At 30.8% G+C, this 21865-nt stretch overlaps 1 protein-coding gene across 5 annotated transcripts in view; it reads right to left on the bottom strand.

The window, feature by feature from the left end:
- Window positions 1-9423: 9423 nt before the first annotated feature.
- The window catches only part of LOC111631080 (putative uncharacterized protein DDB_G0291608), an 82234-nt gene continuing 69792 nt past the window's right edge, over window positions 9424-21865 (bottom strand). For 2 of the 5 annotated variants that reach the window (XM_023375277.1, XM_023375283.1), the window contains exons 3-4: window positions 16222-17606; window positions 14444-14997 (exon numbers count right to left, since the gene is read on the bottom strand). In XM_023375277.1, the coding sequence (XP_023231045.1) occupies window positions 14953-14997; window positions 16222-17606 (1430 nt within the window). In that variant the 3' untranslated portion in view covers window positions 14444-14952. Of the gene's footprint in view, window positions 9571-14443; window positions 15001-16221; window positions 17607-21865 lie in introns of those variants that run through there. The other 3 variants (XM_023375289.1, XM_023375296.1, XM_023375304.1) reach the window with 3 other exon arrangements.

Here is a 21865-nt window from a genome sequence, read left to right as displayed (position 1 = left end):
TCAGAAATGATAAGGACCCATTGGAAAGTAGCTTTATGCTGGAGATCTATACTATCCCTATAGAGGATCACAGGATGAACCATCTGTACAAATATATTGGGGTTACTGCTTGATGCCTGAAAATGAGGATAAAGGAGCATCAATATACAATTCAGAAAGTGGTCTCCACAACTGCACTAGCTACTTATGCCAATGATAATGATGTTCAGGTTAATGATGTTCAATGATAATGATGTCAGGATCTTGAACAAACAGAAATGTTCACAATCTTTAAAAGGGGTACAGTAATTATATAGAGATGGACTCTCTTTCAACATTCTATTACCTCTCATAAGTCTTGAATTAATACATATTTTTTATTTTGTAAAATTCTTTTATTTTTAGATTGTTACTTAACATATTATCGGGCTGCTATGACCTCCTGTTTAATTTGGCAATTAATTTGACTTTATTTTCTTCACTACCCATTTGGAATATGTACACTTAATTTTACAGTGGTGCAATGTTCTCTTGTCTGGACCTCTAAACACCCTTGATTTTTCAGAGTTAGCCAATTCCAGTTAGGATGTTGGTCTGCTTTCAGCACAATGGCTACCTTACAATCCCACAACACAGTAGTTCATGACTTTTTTACTGATGATCATGGGCATGTGCAGAAAATTTTCCAGGGAGACAAAGCTTAGAGACAAATAATTACATCAATAGATTTTTATTTAATTATTTAATTTTCTGGGGGTTTTTCCATAAGTACAATAGACCCCCCCTATAATGTGTAGATATGTTCCTCATTATACGAATTTTGCATTGTAAGAATCCTTAAATACATGAGACAATCGCAGCCCAACACATGTGAAGTTTACGGACTACAGCTGTTTGAAAGGTTTTCTTCCATAAAATTAATCGATTCTAGACTAATTCGACTTAACATTTCCAAAATATGTATAATTTTTTGGGAATAATCCGTATAAACTATGCTTTAAACAAAAAATTGTAGGATTACTTACTGAGTGTGCACCGTTCGACGTCGCCATTGCTTAATTAATTAATTTTAATTAAGCTTGTGTTCGTTGCGGAGCAGTGCACCAAATGGCGGCCGTGATTTCTGATGTTATTTTTCTGCAAAAAATTCGTTGAACTTTGGAGACATCATTAATAGAAATAATTTTTATGGCCGTTGAATAAGAAATGTTTCTTTCACAAGAAATGTATAAAATTACAGTGCTGTATTAGACTTACGGTACCTAATTTACATACTGTACAGACGATAGTAAACTCAACTTACTCGTCTAAACTCTCCATAGCGTGGCGCTGGACGGCAGAAAGTAGTTCGGCTGCTCGTCCGCGATGATGAGTTGGCAATGACGTTTTACCACGTTTTACGCATCCCTTTTAGCGTCTTTATATGAATACTGTCACAACTTTTTCTCAGCGTTATAGGAATCTACGTTATAGGAACCTGCATTATAGGAGGGTCTACTGTAGATTATAGAATATAGTATTGTGTCAAAGCATCCTATGGTTGAGTCACATATCTCAATCACTTTTACAATTATAATTTGTAGAATTTTTTACTCAATCCTAGAGGGAGAAAGTGACTCATTTTCCTCCTCCTGCAGATGTGCATGTTGGTGATTAATATTTAAAGTCATCATTAAAAGTACAGATAAGATTGCTTAAGAGAGCTAATCATACAGGAACACAATGAAGGTAGATTATATACGGTTTCTTGATTATGAAGGAAGTCTGTTGGAACACAAGACCATCCATCATAGTTTCAAAAGTCTCAAATAATTGGTTTACAAATAGACTATTTGTTTCAGAAACTGATTCTACCTGTTATAAAATAGTGCATTGATATTGTTATGCTTAAACATGAAAGGATTAGCTACCAACTATGTAATATTTACCAATTCTTACAATAATCCATAATGTATCATGATAATTGCAGACAATTCTCATAAAACTACAAAAGGATTAACATGTTCTAGATGTGGCAATGTTAGATTGGACTCAACTTGAGTTTCCTTATTGATTTAATTTTAATAACAAAAATTTATTCTTGTCATCTGATTTTTTTCTTTGTGTTTTCCAACTATAAGTGGATGAATCATCACACACTGAAAAAATGAGCATCTGCTCTTAACAGACTCAAGCAGGAAAATATATCAGTTATTCGTTTATTTGTAAATATTCATCACTCAAAAGAAAAAAAAATTACATTCATAACATAGTTAAATGCCAAAAAATTTGTCTGTCATAGGGCAGACCTCTACAAACTAGCCAATGGCAACAGACTATGTGGATAGATAGCTTAATTCTTAAACCTTGATAATTTGCTCTTTATGGCCCATAGAATAAAACAGTTTGGATGATTATGTTTATATAACTATAAAACTATAAAACTATTTTTGTGCTAAAATTTATCAAAATCAGTGAGGGCATAAATTTAATACTCCAAGTAAGTAAATAGATTGGTTTCTGCTACTGAGTATTTTTACATCATAAATAATAATCTGCTAAAATAATAATAATAAGTTGGTATCATAAATTATGTAAAGCTGTAAATCTTTACATTATTTATTACATTAAGTTTTTATATTTTACACTGTGACAAAAGTAGAGCTACCAAAGGAAGTATGCAGATTTGTCCAGTATTTTTGGGACAAAATAGTATTTTGTGGCATAACCAGAGCTTTTGATCACTACATCACATCTAGGTTCCATTTAATCAACTAAGTTGTCTGGAGGAATACAAATATCATACAATATCAAACAAAGAATGGTAGATATGTGTTTGAAAGAAAAAAAGACCTTTACTGAAATTGGTAAAATCTTTAATGTGCATAAAAAACTGTTGTTGCGAAAGTGGTGAAGTGTTTTCAAACACAGTTTAACCCAATTATAACGTCATCGGATGTAATGACAACCCTAATATAATGTCCAATTTTTATTGGTCCCATGATTTTACTATACTAGATAATGTTAAAAAACCCACTTGTAACAACATAAAACCCTGTTTTAACGTCATATTTGAAGCACTCCCAAATTTACAAAATTAGATTACAAATTTTATTTAACAAAGAAAATATTACGTGTTCAGTCCTAGGGTCAGAGTCCACTTCCTAGAACGACTGTGGGTGATACTCTCACCACCTGACTTTGGTGGTCACACTTTTAAACGACGTGACAATCAGTTATTATAGTATTATGCACTCAAGACGATCGGTTATTATCAGTTATTATGTACTCATTTTTAAATTACTTCATGTTAAACTGTTAAATATTCTATTATATTTAATATAACATATTATATCAAATAGTTTATAAAGAAATAATTAAACCATTTTTAATTGGCATAGATTAGTTTAACCTTTTGTTGGCTTTTGATTCGACATTATTCTCAAAACTGGAAGTTCCGCCATTATTGAAACTTAAGATAAATAGAAATTTTTTATAAAAGATAATTTTTGAAATTACATTGATGCAAACTTAGACATAATAATGTAAATAAAGTTGATTTAAACATGTAGTTTGCATTTTTATACATATAATAATAAATTATCATCATCATAATAGATGCAGTATACTGTATTACCATTAAGAAATAATTTTATGGTACAGTAGAGCCTCGAAAACTTGGCACTCGATAACCCGGCACTCCTGATAACTCGGCCACACCCTGGCAGGGCAAAAAAATCCTTAGTTAATTAATTTTCATTATAGACAGCTTTATGCCTCATAAAATATTTTTCTAAGGTCTGTCTTATCAGGTAAATTACTGTACACAATGTATTCACTAATTTTCATTTTCATGTAGTAAAGGCTCTATGCCTTCATAAAGGACATACTTTTCCTTTGTTNACAATTAAAAAATAGAACTTTCATTAACTGGAGTGTAATTTTCCTCTTTTAGTCAATAATGCCTGATATAATTTTAACATGTGGTTTTCAACCAGTCCATACTGACAAATTTTTTACACCTTTGAGATGGAAGAAAGGAATTTACTTGCAAAGGCTAAGCATGTAGCTGCAATTAAAGAAATTAAAAAAATGGAAGAAGTACAGCTACAGCTACTTGCCTACTCCAAATGAAAATGAATGAGAAATCATTATATTTGTATTATTTATATAAGACATTTTTTACATTTAAATTGCTAATTTGCACTTTTAAATAATTTTAGATGTCAGCATAACCTCTCTGCAATAAACAAAGAGGATGATTTGCATGACAACAAAATTGTATATTGCTACTTTTATTAAGCTATATACTGTTGAGTTATTCTTCAATAAAAATATTTCATACAGGTTTTGCAAATTATTTTTAAAACAAATTAATTTTCAGTTATCAGCAGATAGAAAAATAGTTACAGCAATGTGTAAGTGCAAGAGAGATATCCATGGTCAGTGTAAACATGTAGCAGCAACGATTTTTGCATTAAACAATTATAAAAACAAAAGTGTTACCAGTGGAAAACAACAATGGGGAATTCAACAACATAAGATATACACATCAGGTGGATGTCACCTTAGTAATTGTGTAATTCCAAAAAGGATAAAAATACCAGCATCATTATCGTATCAAAAGAGTAAAACACATTAACTGTGCTCTTTATTGAATGTTGAGAGCTGAATTCAATGAAAATGCACAATGTCAAGTGCTGCTATCTGATTTAATCAACACAGTTCATGAACAATGTGAGGAATTATATTTTAAATCTTTACTTTCAAATAATGGTGTAATTAAACATATGAATAATTGTTATAAAATTGTTGAAAAACTACCTACAAACATAACATTTTTAAATGGATTAAGTTTTCTTAGTTTTATCATTTCAGAAAAATTGTTAAAATTTTATAATGATGATGTGATTATCACACTTTCAAAACTTGCTCAAATAGCCTATCTCACAAGAAAACAAAGCAGATGTCCAGATTGGTTCATTTACAAAGGATACAGATTAAGCAGCTCTATGGCTCATTCTATAAAAACAACAAAAAGCAATTTTGAAAAATTGGATTTTAGATTTTTAAATAATACAGTCAAGGAAACAATTGCAACTGATTATGGAATTAAATTGGAAAAAATTGCAAAAAATTTATTTTTGCTTAAAAATATTAGAATAATTGATGTAGGAGTTATCATTTGTAATGAAGCTCCCTGGATTTGTGCAAGCCCTGATGGTATATGCAAAAATGGAGATAAAATAAGTTTACTCAAAATTAAATACCCTTACACATGTAAAGATAAAAATTTGTTGATTTCAAGACAAATAAGGTGTGAGGATTCAGACTCTCTTGGAAGTTTTAAAGGCTTAAAACATTTTTCATCATTATTTCCCTCCTTCCTCCAGTTTTGTTGAAGCTAGACCTTTTGACCCCTCAGAGTACTGCATCACTTTGAAAGGTGACCTTCAAGATGGTTAGGACAAATGTGGAAATTCTCCCCTCATAACAGGAGATTATTCATTTCCACCTCATTTGTACATTGTAACAAAGTACCCAATTAACAAGAATCTCCACCTGTTACATGATAAAGAGTAACAAAAAGGTCAACACAATCATCACCCCGGTGGCCCACAGATGTTCTGATCTTAGCCACCTGCAGCAATTAATTTAAGAAGTTGACAGCTGTTGTCAAATTTATGAGGGGAAAGTGTATCAATAACGGGTAGAAAACGTAATAAATCAAAAGAACCGTTCCGCAAAGGTGATTGCATCAGATTTTTCCCTGATGATCCCCTCCAGGGCGTGTATAAAAAAAGGATTGCACTTGCACCACCGGGCACGGACAGCCTGCAGATACCCACAGTGGACATCAGGGAGACACCAGACCCACACCGTCATTCCGTCCGTTGCAACCCTGCCTTCCCGCCATAATCACCTGATTGAAAGGAGAGGACCGCCAATCTGGTTCGTTTTACACACGGCCTATATTATGAGATCGGAAATCCGCGAGTTAATCAATTAGAAAATTTTGATGCTCTCTCTCTTTTGTTCCTTGTCACTCTCTCGATCATAGCTTGATCTTAGACCATATTACTGTAGGTCTTTCGAGTTAGATATCTTAGTTTTAGAGTCTTATTAGACAAATTATTCCCTTATTGTAACCTTTTTGATTTGTATTCGTTGTATAAGTTTAGATAATTAAATACGTTATTTTTATATTATAATCACAAAAGACACAGTCTGTCCAAAAATTATTTTTTGAAACCACCATTTATTCTGATCATGTGTTCCAGAACACCTTCGACAACCCGACCTTTCTTTGTAGCCTACTAGGTCGTCAGGCTAAAACATTCGTTAAAAAAACACACAAAAATATCCAATTAAAACATTAAAAGTAAAAAATTGGAACTGGCGGCCTTACAGACGTCTTGAACTTGCATCCTTTCCAGTTAGGGAATTTTGGTCCTTATCAACTTGATAAATGCGCTGTTAAATGTAAATTTTGGCCTTATCCCTCTGGTGACGAATTAAAAAAAGTTTTGTTTGTAGAATTTTGCTGGATTAAAATAAATTTTCATCCGGTGAAATTCTACAAACGTTATTTTTATATTTAATGCTGTGTCATCCTTGAGTACAGCCAGTACCTTGTCATGATCTCGCTACCCCTCCCCATTCACATTTTTGCTCCCCTATCAGCCATCTCTGACAGAGCTGCTGATAAGTGGGGAGAAGCTTGATGCTCTACCCCCTTGGTTCTCAGAAAAGTATTTATAAAATATTTAGTTTAAAAATTCTAAACTTTATATAAAAGAGAATAGCATGTATTATACACAAAATCCAATTAGCTTTATATGTAACAAATATTCAATTTTAAATGTAAACAAAATGATAAACAAAATGTAATTCTTAAAGTGGAAAAAGATGAGACATTCATTTGTTCACTATTAGAGAAGATGCAAATGTTCTACTTTTTGCAATTGTAAATAGTATTTTAAGTAAATAGTTTTAGTGTTTTCAAATGAAAAAAATTCACTCATTTATAATTGGAGGATGCATTGAAGTCCTGATGGGGGCAATTCCAATTAAATATTTTATAGTATAAGTAGATTTATAGTAGGAATAAAACTGAATTTGATGTTGAACTGATGATGGCTTTTCAGTTTTAATTTCTGTACAGTCAATGATTACTCTTGTTTTGGGATAATTTTCTTTAAATGATTGAGGTAATGTAACCTTAATTAATAGATAATTTCCAAACACAGAACAATTTACATTTGATTTTTTCATTCTTAATTAATATTATATATAATATATTTATGATATCTTATTATTATAACTCAGATACAAATGAAAAAAACAATAAGCGATTTACTGTGCTAGGTACGGTTTTCAAAATGCCTCAGATACAATGCATATGCATTCTTTAGCTAACTCCTATGTAAATATTCGCCACCAGGATGGTGCGCGAGTAACTTGCACTCGGGGTCTATTTAGTAGTCCAAATGCAACCACATCTGGTATGGTAAGATTTCAGGATATGCAAAAGACATTTCTGTAAAACAAACTAAAAATTTAGCACAAAAACTGGCCATTATGACACTTTGGCAACACAAACACCAAAAAAAAGGAGAAGTTTTCTTTGTCAGCTGATATAACTGCTGGTTTTGGCTAATCTTACATAGCTAATAATGCACAAACTTTTTTAGTACACTTTGCCATAGCATACACCACTATGACACTATACATGCATTACTGGAGCCTGTAACATTATTCATTCACTGTTCAACAATAGATTTGGTACATCTTAATGATTTGTGAATTGATTGATAGTTTCCTTGAACTGTATGATCATTCTCCTGAGAGCTGGGAGTCAATATATAATTAATTAAAATATTTTAAAACATTATCAACTTTTTTTGAAAACAATCAGATTATTATTTATAATATCATTTGTAATTTTTTGTCCATTTTAATGTTTTTTATAGATTTGTTAAAATTTCTATTTAGCTATTTTATATCGTTATTTTTTTTTGTTTCAACTTTTCATAAAAGTTGGAACTGTGGTTCTATCACAAAGACCAGTTCAATAGGCAATAATGAAACAAACTAAACAATGTTTCCATTTCACTTTTAAAATATTAGATCTTTGTAATGTAATGTTTTTTACAGCTATTGTCATAATAATAACAAAAATTTTTCTACCCCAAATTTCTCTGAGACCACTTTAATTTCTTGCAAACCTTATTTGCACAACTGGACATGTTACATACCCCTGCTAAAAAGTATCACAGATGATAAAATTAAGTTTTATAATGTTCTTGTTCCACTTACATTTTGCATCCAGTAATTACTAGTGACTTATAATTAAACTAGCAGCCAGCAAACAAGATTTTAAAATTTCATTAGTTACTGAATTTTTTGAGTCTATTCCCACCTATATATCTTGTAACATAGCCATATATAATTAGCAGATACAGTAGAACCTCGAAAACTCGGCTCTCAATAACCCGGCACTCCGGATAACTCAGCCACACCCTGGCAGGGCAAAAAAAATCCTTTAACTAAGGATTATTAATTTTCATTATAGACAGCTTTATAAAAGTATAAAAGCTCTCATAAAGTATTTTTCTGAGGTCTGTCTTATCAGGTAAATTACTGTACACAATGTATTCATTAATTTTCATTTTCATGTAGTAAAGGCTCTATGCCTTCATAAAGGACATACTTTTCCTTTGTTTAAGGGTATTTGGGCAGTTTATTCTCTGTTGTATTCTCCAGCAAACAATACATACAAGTACAGTACACTATTTTCTGAGGAAACACGCATACTTATCCTTTTTTAACTGCATTCCCGATAACCTGGCATTTTCACAAACTCGGCCACCCTTCTGTCCACATTAGGCCGAGTTTTCAAGGTTCTACTGTACTATTCAATAAATCATAAGATTCAGGTTTTATTCAATTAATCAATTATGAAGAACAAAATAGATGCACTTTCTATAAACAATAATTAATTTTACTATTTATTTCACACACAGAAATAAAACATCTCTTATAACTATCATTACTTCTTATTCACAAAAACATATTTGAATTTACCTCAGAAAACAAGAAATAAGATATGTAAATTGAGTTCGAAATGATAGTTCTCTTTAATAATGCATGTTATAGAATGGCCATAATGATAGTATAAATACAAATGTTCCACTTCAGATCAGAACTGGTTTTATTATTAATGACATTCTTCTAACATATCTGTAAAAATCTGGATAATAATAATAGTAATCATAGTAAACACTAACAATAATTTTGCTGAGTATCTGGAAAGTTATAGAAAAAGTAAATAAAAAAGTTTATTTTTTCCAGCCTAAAAAGTATATTTATCATCGTTAAAATCCTGAAAGGATAAACTACCAGATTAAAAATTTTTTTATTGCATTTATTTTGTACAAGATATAATAAAATAAATATTAAAATGTTTTCTAATATATTCTTTCTCAGGTTTTTAAAAATTTCTTAACATTGATTAATTTGAAAACGTCCATCCTCAGACTTCCAAATGCAAAAATAGTTAGTTTCTTGAAAGTCAATATTTTTTTAGTCTTGAAAAGTCCAATTATTAAGCTAGAATTTAAACATTAACCAATATAATTTAGTTACTTTTATTCATTTTTAAAAATAAAAACATTTTCTCATTAAATAGTAACTATATATATAATTTAAATTGAACTGTGAAGACAAACTAATTGTTTATTTTCTAAAAAATCACAAACTATGCTTAATATAATGTAATACATTACATCTCTGTAATTTTCATCTACCTTTTATAAATTTTACCATAATTATATAACTTGTTCATTAGATATGTCAACTTTTAAACTTAGTGCTTAAGAATTCAAAACTACATGTAATAATCTAATAATGTCGTGATAAAACTCCTCCAATTGATATCAGGAATAAGGATGTCTTTAGAAAACATGAAAACCCTTTCTGCATCAATTTACCATAATAAACTTTTTGCACCCAGGTTTAACTTCCTACCTATTTCTTTATATCCTAAAGTATTAATAATGCATTTCAAATCAGCAATTAGTACCAAAAATATTTTGAAACTTATGAAGTTTAGGAGACTGAACTTTTTACTATAATAAAATGTAATATATCAGACTATTTGATATCAAACATAGAAGGAAACAGCCAATAAAAGAAAAGAAGAAAAAATTAACCCAAAATGAATAGTCTAATACTTTGTCATGCTGTTCCTTATTTTTCAAAAAAATCTGGAGTCTGAGATATGTATCATTCTGACATCTCTAAAACAAATGTTTATGCTACCATAAAATATATTTAACTGTAACCCTATGTTTTAAATTGTTTATGAAATATACTATAGTTTCTTCTGGATAAAGAACATAACCACTTTACTGTAAGATCTACATGCAATAACAAGATTAGCCAACTCATAGCATTCCACTGATTATTGTTAGAATCAAATTCCAAAAAAAGTAAAATTTGAAGGAATATTGTCTTTATGGCCATGATTCTGACAACAAATGTACTTGTGCAAAAAACTAATTCTTTTTACATAAATGTACAGTAATTAGCAAAATACAGTGAGTGATCAGTTAATGAACATAATCCGTTCCCAGACTTTGTTCATTATCTGAACTGTTTGTTAATTGATTATCGATTTACCATAAGTTTTTATAGGAATTTGATTAATTCGTTCCTGAGAGTCCAAAAAATAAAAAATATATACTTTTTTACTACGTTTGTTTATATGTAATAGTAAAAATACATATATATGCAGTCTTGCATTTTTATTAGTCGTGTTTTTTCTGTTTGTGGGGGTTAAAGAATCTGTCCAAGTCGATTGCTTTTCTCTTTTCTTAAGAAATTTTTGGAAGTAATTAATAGTATTGTAATTGTAGAGATTCCCAACCCCCATTAACCTTATTCTGGTTTGGATGTCACTTGGATGATCGTTGTTCTGACATCATCTAACTCCTTCAAAAGATCTTTAGTAGCAGATGTCAGCATTGGTCCTCTTTTGCCGTCATCTTTTTCAAAAGAAAACACATCTCACTGAGTTTCTTGGTATTCTTCATTTGAGAGTTTGAGTTCTTTTGTTGTCATTTTAGAGCTCACATTGTGAGCTGTAAAATGATCTTTATTTCTCAGATGTGATTTTCATTACTCCATTGGCAGCTTGAGACTTCTTGATATATCTTTCATAGCTAAGATTGTGCCTACTGTAGACCTGTTCAAGCCATACTGCCTAACATCATCAGACATCTTGTGCCCACTTTCTACCTTGGCTATTATCTCTTACTATGGTGAGCACAGTTCTTGACACTCCTCTTTTTAGGCTCCATAATATTATCAGTTTCTTTTTTAAATAAAAAATTCAGAGAACAGAAATCAACTAGTCCACAAAAAATTATTTAAATGCAAGGCCCAGATGAAATTCAAAATTTGGTATTAAAATGTTAATGAATATCCGATGGGACAGTTAAACTTTCACCTTTTGTAAGTAAACCCAGATGCAAAACTTAACAAGTGCCTGTCCAACAGTCTTGCAAATACTATAAAAGATTATTTGTCAGAAAGGTAAACAAAAAGCTGGAATTACAAGGGATACTTTCAAAATTTGGAAGAATACTATCTGATTGGTATTACGTCAATTATCAATGTTAACGTCTCCAGTGCTCCAAAAAGTTTCGAACTGTTACCTGAAGACAAGGGAAAATCAATCGGTATTCATTATTTTCCATTGCTTCTTTTTATGTTTGTTTACTAAAGCGTTTGTTATCCGATCATAAATATCTTTCACGAAAGTGTTCGTTATCCGAACTGTTCGTTAACCGATCACCCACTGTATTAAAATTTGATTACAAGAATGTAATGGGGAAAAAATAAAATTTGCAACAGCATGCTGTACTAAATTTCATTATCAATGCATATTCATTCTTGACAGCAACACATTGACTTTGTCTAATATTGGCTTCTCCTATATTAGAGTGTATCATCATCCAGCTAAATTCTCATTTCTCAATTAAAACAAACCTTATGATACATAACATATTTGTGAGAACCCAGACTAAATTAGAGAAAATTATTCAAAATATTGAGAGAACTGTAGCTAATGCATGTCAAATTTCATATGCGAGAGAGTTTCCTCTTACAAATTCTCAGCATTAGAAATGACGCTTTCCTGCAACCTTTTAATTTCCTGCCTGTATTTCACTGTTCAATATACAAATGAACAGCTGATTCGGGCAACCTTTGCCAGTTTCTCAAACGGGCTAGTTGTGTTAGTGCTACATATATCACCAGTGTAGTTAGTACACATATATCAACGGATATATTCCCTACACACTCTAAGCGAAGATATCCCCTATTTCCCTCTCAGTAAATAGGGAACTGTCCAAACCAAAACTCTTCAGATTTGGAACGTTCTGATCGGATGGGTCCAAATGACTTCTTTTCAATGAATGTCAACCCAATAACCTCAGGTATTTACCAACATGAGTCTATTGTAAACTCTCTCTCTCTCATGTAAAGACTTTCTCATCATCAAAGTCCTATTGGTAATGTCAGAATATATATCCTCTATCAAATTTTGTTTAATTTGTTTCCGAGTGCTTTTCTTCTGCCATGCTGTCTCTTAGACCTCCTCCATTCCAAATCTGACTGCCTACACACGACTGCTTATGTGAACTAATAATTTAAATAAACAACCATCATGGCTTCTGTGTCAATTGGAAAAGACACAGAGGTGTTATCCTGATGAGGCAACAACTTACTGTAGTCACATACTTAAAACAGTATCAAAGGTATATTATTAAAAATATATTCATTACTAAAAATTTTCAACTAAGCTGTTATTTAAAGATTTAAATCAATTTATATATTAAAGATTATCACAAAAATTTCTTCTAATCAAACTATAGTATATCATCTATTATGTTAAAATTTTTAATGTTCATAAAATTTCTACACTTTACATGCAGAACCTTCAGGAACATTTTTAAGTGTAGAAATTTTATGAACATTAAAAATTTTAATCTTTTTGGAAATTGAAGCAAGATAGCATGATATATCCTTGATTAGTCAATTATGATTTCTATGTGGACTGAAAAGAGCAACTTAATCTAACATCATGTTATTGAGTCAAAATTAGAACTTGGTCGACAAATTGTTACAGGAAACTAGCAATTCTGCCTTTCTCACTTGTTCCTTTACCATTAATCAATTGCGCTGTGCATAAATGTTCTAAAAGCATTTCTCTGAGTTTTCATTATCTTTATCATTGTTTAAAATTTACAATTATATAGCAGACTCTCAATAACTCAAAGTGAAAGGGACAGAAAAGATGAGTTAAAAAATGGCAGTTTCCATAACTCAAAAGTTTTTAAACAAGATCATAAATATCAAAATACAAACAATAAAATATATTGGATTTATGAGGAAAAAAGCCTGTTTATGAGTTTGCCTTCAATGATTCATTATTTCTTGCTTAACAATGCAGTCAACTGCCTTGAAAGTATCTTGTTTTATGAATGATGTAGTTTCTAGAAAGTTCCTTAAAAACTTGAGAGCTTTTTGAATTTCCCTACATGCAGAGAAGCAGAATATTTGTTATTGACAAGATTTGTTCTTTAATCTTCATCACAGACAATTATCTTTATTTCAATTTACAAAATCTATCTCTGACTGACCTTTTCATCACTCATTGGTATAATGAGATTGACCCAGTCGTCTTTGATATAGTCAACGGATTCTGCCAAATCATCAGGTTATTAGGCAGTTATTAAATTAGCCTTTTACCTCCAGACTAATTAAACTACCATCTTGTGTTAACTTTAATTCAGAAATTAATGAAAGAAAAGAATCAGCTCAGAATCTTCCAAAAATTATAATTATAAAAATTAACTCGAGATTGTGTTTTAACCACCAACCGCTAGACAAATTATTATATTACCCTTTTAATAGCCTCATAATTTGGCAGATTTTCTGGTTGTAATTGATTTAAAAAATCACGTTATAGAAGTGGATTCTGATGGAAATTCAGATTTATTTGAAGTATTGAGAAATTGTTGACCAAAACACTGTCTTGTAAAGCACCATCCAATGATTAACGGACTAATGTAATAAATATAATTTAAAATAATGTAAATTTCTAGATACAGAAAACTTATTTAAAGCAACATCAAAAATTATTATGAAATTTATGCATAATTTAAAGTTTTGAATGATTCTGTTATCTAAAGATTGAACTGTTATAGCTTGCAGGGTAGAAATTAACAAATGTGCACTGCATTGTTGATAAAAAAAATTTTCCTGCTTCAGTAACCTTATGAATGTTTGACTGACTGACTGATAATGTCATCCATTCTTCCTTATTTGTGTCATATTGTAGAGATTATATCTTGGCACCATGGAAAACTTTTATTGTTATTAGTTGGAAAAATCTTTAAAGTTTCATTACCTGTCAAAAAAATTTTTTAAGTGTTTTTTTTTTTTTTTTTGTAAAATTTTAATTACAATATATTAAAAATGTCCTCACTCCTCAAGAACATAACACTGCATTGAGAATGCCATCTGGGCTACAGTTCTGTACAATTTCTGGTAAACTTTTCAACTACTCTGCACAATCCTCCTCTTGCAATTCTGAACATCCACCAGTTTTATTGAAAACTATTCCATGCCTCTTCTTAAATTTGTCCAACTACCCATGCTTGTTTTGAATCTGGTACATCTAAACTGTTGTTCAGGTTTTTCTCTATGAAATTTTCTATTAACAGGAATATTCTCATCTTTACACTGTATAAACCAATTCAGTACACACTTTTCAGCATCTGAAAACTCACATTTATTCATTGTTCATTGAAGCTTTCCAAAATATTCTCCTTGTTCTTCAGAAAACACTTAAATTGTGAAGGATTTGGCATATCATTCAGAATTTTTCTTTTTTGCTTTCTTTCACAATCCTCGACAGTTATCTTATCTGCTTTCAAAAATTCTTGTTTTCTCATTTGCCAATTCTATCTACTTTGAAAAAAAGGTCAATAAACTGAAAGGCTAATAGTAATAATGTAATTCAAACTTTACAGTAAAATTTATATAGTATCAATGTTTACTTTAAAAAAAGAAGACACATTGCCAGTTAAATTTATGAGTTTGTCTATAACTGTTTTCAGATGTTTTTTTTAGATTTTCAAAATTTAAAAATATAACAATGATTTGATTAGCCAATTTGTGTTTAAAAATAAGATTGTTAATTTAAGCACAAAACATTGTTAAAATTTTGTATTTGTAACTATGCAGCTAGAGATATAAATCACCTAATTGCTCAGGGAAATTAAATGAAACATTTAAGTGAGATTTTACATTAATCATCTACGGGTGATTATGTGAAAGTTATGTCCATTTCAGAACAGCAAAATGGATGCTTGATAACATTAAATGTTTTCACCATAAGCAGACAAGATAACAATTTCTAATTCTTCTGAAACTTTTTCACAATAATATATGAATAATTACAGACCAACTGTATAAAAATTGATTTTTTTTCCTCTACAGGATAAGATTTTCATCATAAAGTGCCATAAATTTTAAACAAAACACACATCTATTGGCTGTTGATTCATGACATCTATCTATAAGTGTTCCTATCTGCTGAAAAGTAGGAATGAGATCTACCCATTCTGTTCCAGAATTTCTACATCCATAAATGGGTTGTTGTTGGGCAACAGTCTGTACAAATCTGTTTTGCTGGATGAAATTGTATAGTGAAAAATAGCTTTTATGATATTATGGTCTTAAAAGAAAAATGTCTCACTTAATCACTCACAGGTGATTGATTTACGGTACCAATCTTCAACTGTTTTATAATATTGTCAAGCCCCTTGAAAATGCAAAAACACATCATAAACTATTGCATGTCAAATTTTGTATGTATTAAATTTTGAGTTAATGAAATGTGATCAAAAACTACTTCAAAAACAATGTATTGAGTCTATGAGAATCAGGATAAAATAGATTAGAGTTAAGGAATTTCAACTTATTGAGAGTCTACCATATAATTTATACAAAATAACAATTCAATATTTTATATAATTCCACAATTTTACTATTGTATGAAATTTTGAAATTAAATATATAAATGTTTTGTAAGAATAATAAAATATTAAATATTAATTTGCATTTTTATTTATTGTAAAGTTTTATTTCATTATAAACAAACAAACATGAAGAAAAAAAATTACTTACATTGTAATATATCAGCTTTTCAAATGGCTCTCCTATCCAGGACCAACCATTAGAGAACTGTTTATTGTCAGATTTCTTTGGAAACACAAGACGGGGAATTGATACAAACAGTTTCTTCTGTGGAACTTTTGATGTAATCACTTCTCCATTTTTTGATTTAGGTAAAGGATTTTCATTTTTACTTGATTCTTCACTCTCATTTTCTGTTGATTCATTCATTGTTATAACAGCCGAATTTTCTTTTCCTGAAATAGTATTTGAACTTAATTGCTGTGTTGATTTTAATTTACAAAAAATATCATTTGAAACAGGTTTGGAAGTAACAACTGATTCATATTTTTCCTGGTCTACATTTATATTAATTGGATAAGCTGGGAGCGACTGCTTCAAATGATGTCGAAGTTTCAACAATCTTGCTCTTCTCTGAACAGAATTAATAATTTGGTGCTCGCTGGATTTATCGGATTTATTATTAAAACTATTGCTGCATTGTTTATTTTCGTTATCACTTACTTTTTCACATGGAGTTGGGTCAGGTTTTTGTAAAGGCTTTTTTGAAGATTTTTCATTTATTAATACAATATTACTTTTAATATCATTATTTGAAGATACTGATTTTGAAATATGAACAGAGGGAATGAAAATAGAAGTATTATTACTAACACTGGATTCTTCTGTTCTTGTTTCCTGAAGTCGCTTTTCTAATTTCTTTTTAGACGTGCTTGATGAAATCTGTTGTCGAGGATTACTGTTACACATATTAGAAAGTTTTTCATCTTGTGTATTGATTTTGGTTTCGGGTGGCGTTACAGGTTCAGATTTTGGTACCATAGTCGGTAATGGAGATATAGTCGAAACAGAATGAGTTGCATTTCTTTCTTTTTGAGATGATTTAAGTGATGAAGCAATTCTGTAATTAGATGCCGAATATTCCGGGCAGAACCGACTTCCATGCTGAGAATATAAATGGCTCTGATGCGATTGATTCTGTGTATGATTTGGACAATAATTTATCATAGGAAGACCATGACTGGAATATGGTTGATGATGAACTGATGAAGGCGGTTGACTAGATGTTTGATTAACTTGATGATGAGATATTTGATATGAAGAATTATTTCCTATATTGTTCTGAGGATAATGGGGTGGTTGAGGTGGTGGAGGTGGAGGAGGATGAACCTCAATTGAACAATGAGAATTTTGATGGGGTGGAGGAGGACCTGATGAAGACAATGAATGATGTGAGAGGCACTGATCAGGATAGGATGCATGAGAATTTTGAGGAGGATGTAAATGATGATGCTGGGGATGGTATGGTACAGGTTTATGGATGAGACAAGGATCATGAATAGGCTGAATTAAAGGTCCTGCTGGTTGATAATAACCTAAATACAGAAAGAAAAGAAAAATTATTTTTATATTTATAAAAGTAACATTCATATATAATAAAAAACAATACACCTAATTAAACTAAACAAAAAAATAATAATAATTGATTACAATAATAAATTTAATAATTTGAAAATTTTCACTAAAATGTCCACATATGGTAAACATAATGAGATAAATCATATAGTATAACCAGTATCAAACTGGCAGATAATAATCTGAAGGTTAACTAGTAATTATAATTTAAATTCAGATAAAAAAAACACTTATTGAATAAATATCTTAAAAACTAAATCCTTTGTTAAAAACACAGACATCTGTCATTGCAATTTTTTCCAAAACTACCAAACACACATATGCTTTGCCTTTAATTTGAATCTCTTTAAAATGTAACCTAATTAATAAGGCATACACTACAATTTTTTACTCATTGATTTATTTTATTTTTTTTTTGTGTTAATATTGTCTTTATTTTATCTCTTAAGTTTAAAAACAAATATGTATTATATCATTACAAACACTTTCAACAATAATACATATCATCATCAAACCAACATCTATAAACCCAATGTACACATGTAATAAGCTAACAAGTACTGGATCATAATTGGGTTATTATATTGCAATTATTTTAAATTAATTACTAAATTTGTCACTAGAGGGAGGCATTAGACACCATCTCTTATTTAATTTAATTATAATTATTAAATTTAATAATTTAGAAAATAGAACGGTCCTGATAGGATAATTAACGCAGAGCCAAAACTACTTGTGCTAAAATCTTAAAAATTTGAGGGTGTGTTCCTTTTGTAAAGTTTAGGCATGCTAAGAAAAGATTTTATGAAATTCAACCCTAAAGGGGTGAAAAAGGGTAAAAAAATTTGTATGAAAATTTTTACTGCGTGGGCACATTAGATTGAAACTTAGGTCATAAAATGTGAAAAAAATAATAATTAATGATCTGTAAAGCATTTTTATGAAATCATCCCTTATTATAAACTTGAAAATTAAATTAACTTTTTTGTTTCATTGTATAAAATTATTTATCGTAACTGAAGTTCCAGACAGCTAAGCTGCCTTGACTTGTTTGATTATGTTATCAAGTCAATTTCATATTTATTTTCACATGTTCACTTCGCAATCCTTCCCTGTTCTTTTTCCATTATTTACATGTGTAGGTCATTTCATTGTTATCCACATTTGATATCATCACTTATCACATACTGCCATGATGCTCACGTCTGTCTGCTACAACTGTCAAGAATTAACGTGATTGGCGAAGCGTAATGACAGCGGGCCAATAGGGAGCAGGGTGCACGATCCTTGCCATAATGCGGTTCGCGCACCAATTTTTGTAAGTACATTAATCAAGCCAAATAGTTTGGCCAAATATTAGGTATTCGGCCTGAGGCCAAATATACTATTCATTGCATCACTAATAATAATATATATTAAATAAGACAAACATATGCACACAGAAATGTAAAGTTCAGTTTTTGTGATGAAAATGTCCTGGCTTTTCTGAAATTCTTGTTTTTTGCCATAAAATCATGTTGTTCTGTTGCTTTTTTTCTTTTATTAAGCAAATGTCGATAGCAAGAGATCGCATCCAAAACAACTTGTTTTGTTTTTCACTCCTTTCAAAATCTGGATCATTTTGGTTATCATTACCAAATTTTTACTAAGGAAATCTGTAGAGAAATTCTTTGGGTTCTTCGTTTTCAGAATCTCTATTTTTCATTTCTACATGAATTCTTTGTTCTGCCAGTTCTTGAAGGTCATTGTTGGTAAGGCTCTCACCAGAAACCTGCAGTAACTCATCAATATCCTGTGGAATAAGTTACGGCTGAAGGTATCCAAGAATTCATACCTTCAGCCATAACTTGGCTGAAGGTATGAATTCTTGCAATTCATCATAGCGCTGCTATGATGAATTGCCATCTTTTGCTGATTGGTTCGTGTTTGGAAATAATCGTATTATATATGAATCAATGAAATGCTGCGATAATTTGAATCAGACTACATTTTTAGTTTTTTATAGGCTTCAAGCAGTCCCCATTATATCGAATCAGCATTAAGCGGGGTCTTACTGTATATTTCATTAACCGCTGATATTTGAACAGCAACTACAAATAATTTTCCTTTTTTAAATGTAACAGCCCCACTGGTTGAAGGTTGATTTTTAGCAAGAAAGAGCTGTTTTGCAAATTTTACCCTTTGAAGGTTTCCATACAGATACACAAATCGGTGAACAGATATAGTGTTCAAGAACAATGTTTAAGTTGACAAAAGTCATAAGATATTCTTAGTACTGAGAGATTCTGGAGCAAATATGGTAGCTGGAATCAGGAATTGCAACTTAGAGGCATTATCATGCTTTACATATACACTGCAGCTGACACTAAACAAATGCATATTTTCTCAACAAAATGTGAAAACTATAATCAGAGTTAACAGAAATATTGTCAGACATTTTAATCATTCTGCTGTAGCTGTAAGCAAATTGGAAGATTTGNTTAAGTCGGTCTACCCCCTTGAGATATAGTAGTAATGAAAAATCTTTTGTCCTAATTGCTTTATTCCAGGAACCCCGACCTTCCTCGAAACTTACTTGTAGAAGTCCCGCAAACGTCGACCGGTCTAATTTTCTATTTTTTTTTTTTTTTCGGATTTGCTTTCTCTCCAACATGAATATTTAAAATTAAAAATTTTAAAAAATGGTTTTTTAAGAGCGTAATTTTGTAAATTAAGCGGGCATTAAGGGGCAGCTAGTGAGCAGTGGTTGGGTCACTAGTGAAGCAATAGCAACCGAAACTTGGTTAGAAACTTGTAGTAGTTACTTTTATTCGCTTTACAGAATTTACGTGGAATACTAAAATTAAATGAACAGCGTCTAAAAACGACTATAGAGTTGCTAGTCAGCGTACTGAGAATACAAGCTTATGAATGCTACGAATGCATGACGTGCTATGTAAGTAAGAACCGGAGCACGGACTCGGCAATTTCGTCCGTCCTGTGCGACTTGATCCGTAGCCATTTTACATGTTGACAGGTAGCTGTACTATAAAATTCATTGAAACAATAATATGTATAGTTAAATTTCTGATTTTTAGTTTCAATTTTTCCATTTACCCCCAATCGACCCCTTAGCCGCATCGACCCCCTAATCGACCCCCCAATAATGTTATATCGACCCCTGGGGGTCGATATAGACCACTTTGGCGATCCCTGGCTTAGATGATGTTGATAATTCAAAATCTCAAGAAGATTTAAATTCTGAAGCTTCTACTTCTGGAGATGATCAAGATGGAGAATAATCTATAATTTTTCTAATTTATTTGATGAATTATTCATTCTTTTGTTTACCAGAAGCTAAGAGCATGTTTTTAAAAAGGAAGAAAAAAACAAAACAAACGTTTTGATCAAGAATTAGAAAAATATTTACATTTACCTCTTATACAAAGACATAGTGACCCATTTTTGTGGTGGTGAAGTTCAAAAGAATTTTTTCCTAATTTGAGCAAAATAGCTATGAAATATCTAAGTGCCCCAGCATTGTCTATTGAAGGTGAAAGAATTTTCAGCACTGGAGGTAACATTTATGAGCCGGCAAGAAATAGGCTATGCCCCGTAAATGGTGAAATTCTCATGTTTTTGTATTACAATTTAAGGGTTTTAAAGTTTGAATATTAAATTTTTATTTGTTTTATATATCTAAAGTTTAAACTTTAAATAAAAGAGATAGTTTTGAATAGGTTATATTATACCTTATGATAAGTATTGATAAAAGAAATAATTTAAGTTAAAATTTTTTTTTAATATTGAGTTTGTCATGTAATCCAGCGGTTCCCAACCTTTTTATCGCCGCGGACCGGTCAACGTTTGATATTTTACCGCGGCCCACTGAGGGGGGGGACTTTGATTGTTTATATTTTAGATTGATTTAATTTAATAATTTTAATTTAATTGTATTTAAACATGCCTTCAAAATAAAATATAGTTACACCAAAAAATGAATATAATGTGATTTAACATTTTAACTCATTAGAATGTTAAGTCAATGAAAACCCTGAGCTTGTTTCTTTGCAACAAGACGGTTCCATCTGGGGGTAATAGGAGACAATGACACCCGAAGTGTGTTTCTTATGTCCAGTTTATTCCGTTGTTCCGTCGTCCATTAAAAGTCGCACAAACCCGAGAGAAATACACCATAGTAAATAAAATGGAAATACCAGTAATTTAATGTTCCTTGGGC

The sequence above is a fragment of the Centruroides sculpturatus genome, unplaced genomic scaffold (assembly GCF_000671375.1).
Source record: "Centruroides sculpturatus isolate CEXI.00-Female unplaced genomic scaffold, Cexi_2.0 scaffold20, whole genome shotgun sequence".
NCBI classification, from domain to species: domain Eukaryota; kingdom Metazoa; phylum Arthropoda; class Arachnida; order Scorpiones; family Buthidae; genus Centruroides; species Centruroides sculpturatus.
The sequence above is the reverse complement of the archived record's forward strand: the minus strand, read 5'-3'. Positions and strand labels throughout refer to the sequence as shown.